This window comes from Bos mutus, chromosome 5 (assembly GCF_027580195.1).
Source record: "Bos mutus isolate GX-2022 chromosome 5, NWIPB_WYAK_1.1, whole genome shotgun sequence".
NCBI classification, from domain to species: domain Eukaryota; kingdom Metazoa; phylum Chordata; class Mammalia; order Artiodactyla; family Bovidae; genus Bos; species Bos mutus.
The window spans coordinates 41,046,791-41,051,172 of NC_091621.1; the positions used below are offsets into that span (position 1 = coordinate 41,046,791).

Here is a 4,382-nt window from a genome sequence, read left to right on the forward strand (position 1 = left end):
AATACTTCATAGAATTTCTTTCAGCATAAACAGAGACAAGACATGAGAAAATGCTTCGTATTTTAAAAAATCTATTAAAATTTAATGTGATGTTTAACAAGTAAGAAGCCCTGGATTATTTTGAACAAAAATATTAGAGAGGAGAAAAGGTTTAGAACAATTACCTCACACATATTGTACAATGGTTTTTTTAAATGTACAATGGATTTTAAGAATTTCTGAAATTTAAAGCATGTAAGGAAAATTGAATAACATTAATGTTAGAGTGAACCAGAAATATTATTTCTCCAGTAAGTCTCTGTGGAATAGGAATCAGTTCAGTTCAGTCACTCAGTCATGTCCGACTCTTTGCGACCCCATGAATCGCAGCACGCCAGGCCTCCCTGTCCATCACCAACTCCCGGAGTTCACCCAAACTCATGTCCATCAAGTCGGTGATGCCATCCAGCCATCTCATCCTCTGTCGTCCCCTTCTCCTCCTGCCCCCAATCCCTCCCAGCATCAGAGTCTTTTCCAATGAGTCAACTCTTTGCATGAGGTGGCCAAAGTACTGGAGTTTCAGCTTTAGCATCAGTCCTTCCGAAGAACACCCAGAACTGATCTCCTTTAGGATGGACTGGTTGGATCTCCTTGCAGTCCAAGGGACTCTCAAGAGTCTTCTCCAACACCACAGTTCAAAAGCATCAATTCTTCAGCACTCAGCTTTCTTCACAGTCCAACTCTCACATCCATACATGACCCCTGGAAAAACAATACCCTCGACTAGACGGACCTTCGTTGGCAAAGTAATGTCTCTGCTTTTGAATATGCTATCTAGGTTGGTCATAACTTTGCTTCCAAGGAGTAAGCGTCTTTTAATTTCATGGCTGCAGTCACCATCTGCAGTGATTTTGGAGCCCCGAAAAATAAAGTCTGACACTGTTTCCCCATCTATTTCCCATGAAGTGATGGGACCAGATGCCATGATCTTAGTTTTCTGAATGTTGAGCTTGAAACCAACTTTTTCAGTCTCCTCTTTCACCTTCATCAAGAGGCTTTTTAGTTCCTCTTCACTTTCTGCCATAGGGGTGATATCATCTGCATATCTGAGGTTATTGATATTTCTCCTGGCAATCTTGATTCTAGCTTGGGCTTCTTCCAGCCCAGCGTTTCTCATGATGTACTCTGCATAGAAGTTAACTAAGCAGGGTGACAATATACAGCTTTGAAGTACTCCTTTTCCTATTTGGAAGCAGTCTGTTGTTCCATGTCCAGTTCTAACTGTTGCTTCCTGACCTGCATACAGGTTTCTCAAGAGGCAGGTCAGGTGGTCTGGTATTCGCATCTCTTTCAGAATTTTCCACAGTTTATTGTGATCCACACAGTCAAAGGCTTTGGCATAGTCAATATATCAGAAATAGATGTTTTTCTGGAACTCTCTTCCTTTTTCCATAGAACTCTCTAAAGTATGTGAAGACTGTGACCTAAATTTGTGATCTATCAAGAAAAGTGAGGGCAGCTTTGAGATATGTAAGCACAAGTTCAGACAACTCAGGGAGGGATGTTTAAGAAGAGAAGATGATGCTGTAGAGAATGGGGACAATCATAGGCAATATCACCCACTTTCTATTTTATTCCAAGGAAACAGCCTCCACAAATGGCCTTGAGGAACCGCAGCACCATCACCGAGTTTATCCTCACTGGGCTGTCAGACGACCCCCACATCCAGGCTCTGCTCTTTGTGCTCTTCCTGGTGATTTACCTCCTGACCGTGATGGGGAAGCTGACGATGCTGCTGGTGATCAGGGCTGACTCCCACCTCCACACGCCCATGTACTTCTTCTTGAGCAATCTATCATTCCTAGACCTCTGCTTCTCTTGTGTCACTCTGCCCAAGCTCCTGAAGGACCTCCTGTCTGAAAAGAACACCATCTCTGTCGAGAGCTGCCTGACTCAGGTCTTCTTTGTGTTTTTCTCTTCAGGAACTGAAGCCTGTCTCCTCTCAGTGATGGCCTATGACCGCTATGCCGCAATCTGCCACCCCCTGCACTATGGCCAGGTGATGAGCAACCAGCTCTGTGTGAGGCTGGTGTTGATCTCATGGGGCCTGGCCTCTCTCAATGCATTTGTCATTGTGCTCCTGGCTATTAGCCTGGATTTCTGTGAGGCCCAAACCATCCACCACTACACCTGTGAGCTGCCTGCCCTTTTCCCCCTGTCTTGTTCTGATATCTCTATTGTTACCAATATCCTACTCTGCTCCAGCCTATTGCATGGGCTTGGAACCTTCATCCCAATCTTCTTCTCTTACGCCCGTATTATCTCCACCATCCTGAGCATCAGCTCCACCAAAGGCAGAAGCAAGGCTTTCTCCACCTGCTCCTCCCACCTCATCGCAGTGATCTTGTTCTTTGGCTCGGGTTTTCTTTGTTATCTCATGCCTCCGTCTGGCTCCTCTTTGGATTTACTCCTCTCCATACAGTACAGTGCAGTCACACCCATGCTGAATCCCCTCATCTACAGCCTAAAGAACAAGGAGGTGAAGGCAGCTGTGAAAAGGACATTGGGGAAATATCTATAATGTTCAGGCAGTGAACAAAGACAACTGTAAGCAAAATCACGAAGATTGTATTCCACTGCCTTTGCTTTTGCCCTCATCTCCTCTAATCACACGATGTCAGTAATTCTGAAGAAAGATTCCAGAGCTCACCCAAACACCTAATCCTGTTAGTCCAAGGAAGTGGCTCTTGATTTTGGTTCCCTATTTGGAAAGTCCATGCTGTTGGTTGAAAGAGAGTGTGAAAACCATCTTCCACAAAGTAGATAAATAAGACAAACAAAATAAAATGAGGTTAAGAAAAAAAGATACAATGACACAGGAGTTTCAGCATCTAACTATAAAGAGCTGCAGAGAGAACTAAAAACAAAGGAGGTATTTGTTAAACAGAAGTTAACCTTTTCAAATCCCAACTACTTATAAATTCTTGAAGTAAAACTCTTGAAAAGCAAAATCCTTTGTTAACAAAAAAGTCAACAGTCTACATAGACTATCATGAACATGAGAACACTATATACTAAAGTTAAAAACATTGCCAACGCAGCCATCAATAGAAATAAAATCTATCCTTACATGAATTCATTAATAAGAAAAAAATTGTAAGTTTCTGAATGTTTAAATGCAATCATTAGAAAGATAATTAAACTTATCATAAGAAAAGGAGGATAAAGGGACTAAAAGCACAAATTAATATATTAGAAAAGAGAAAAATAGAAGCAATAAATAAATCGAGGCACTATTCAAAAAGATCAATTTTGACATAATTATGTAAATATATTGAAGAAAACAGAAAAAGAATCTAATAGTACAACACTGATGTTAAGAATAAAAATTATAAGGTAACGCTAAGATTTGTCTAAATAAACTGAAAGCAGGATTTTGTTTCATTTTAAGAAAATATAACCAAAAAAATAAAATTGAGCTATTTGATGTGTAAAACAAAACAAAAAACATTAGAATAAGCACAAAAGGACAATAAGCACTGATAGTTTTTCAGGTAAGTTTTGGCAAACTTGAATGCTTTTAAAATAATATGGAAAATTGTTAATGCTTTTCAGAACTAAAGTAACTGATTCAAAATATGAAAAATTACCACAGTCTCATGAATATTTAGATAAGTCAAATGAAATGATCCACTGAATCTTAAAGTATACTGAAATAATAATAATATAAATAATAACCCATGACCAAGTAAACTTCTTATTGCTTTGATTCCTCAAATCAATAAGTTCAAGTGAGAATAATCTCATGTTCACCCTGATAGATTCTTAATAAGCATAAAAGTAAAATTCAACAATTTTGACCTCAAATATTTAATAATAAAAATTCTAATGACTCTTTTTTATTGAAGTATAGTTGATTTACAATGTTGTGCCAATCTCTGCTATACAGCAAAGTGACTCAGTTATAAACCTATAAACATGCTTTTCATATTACTTATTATTTATTTAACATTAAATAATATTCAAATATATGCTTCATGATATAATATCAAATTGGAGGAATTACAGTTATGGTTTTTCCATTAGTCATGTACAGACATGACATGGGACTATAAAGGAGGCTGAGAGCCTAAGAATTGATGCTTTCAAACGGTGGTGCTGGAGAAGACTCTTGAGGGTCCCTTAGACTGCAAAGAGATCAAACCAGTCAATAGTAAAGGAAATCAACCCTGAATATTCATTGGAAGGACTGATGCTAAAGCTGAAGCTTCAATACTTTGACCACCTGATGCAAAGAACCAACTCACTGGAAAAGACCCTGATGCTAGGAAAGATTGAGGGCAGGAGGAGAAGGGAGCAACAGAGGATGAGATGGTTGGATGGCATCACCAACTCAATGGACA

General features: G+C 39.2%; 1 protein-coding gene across 1 annotated transcript; it reads left to right on the forward strand.

The window, feature by feature from the left end:
• The first annotated feature begins 1,636 nt into the window (after window positions 1–1,636).
• Window positions 1,637–2,560, forward strand: LOC102286170 (olfactory receptor 8S1). Its single transcript, XM_005910556.2, has one exon. It carries the CDS (start codon window positions 1,637–1,639, stop codon window positions 2,558–2,560), a length of 924 nt encoding a protein of 307 aa, XP_005910618.2.
• Window positions 2,561–4,382: the final 1,822 nt, after the last annotated feature.

Excerpts from the sequence above, each read along its gene's own strand:
- LOC102286170 (XM_005910556.2), top strand. The coding sequence starts at position 1,637 with ATGGCCTTGAGGAACCGCAGCACCATCACCGAGTTTATCCTCACTGGG.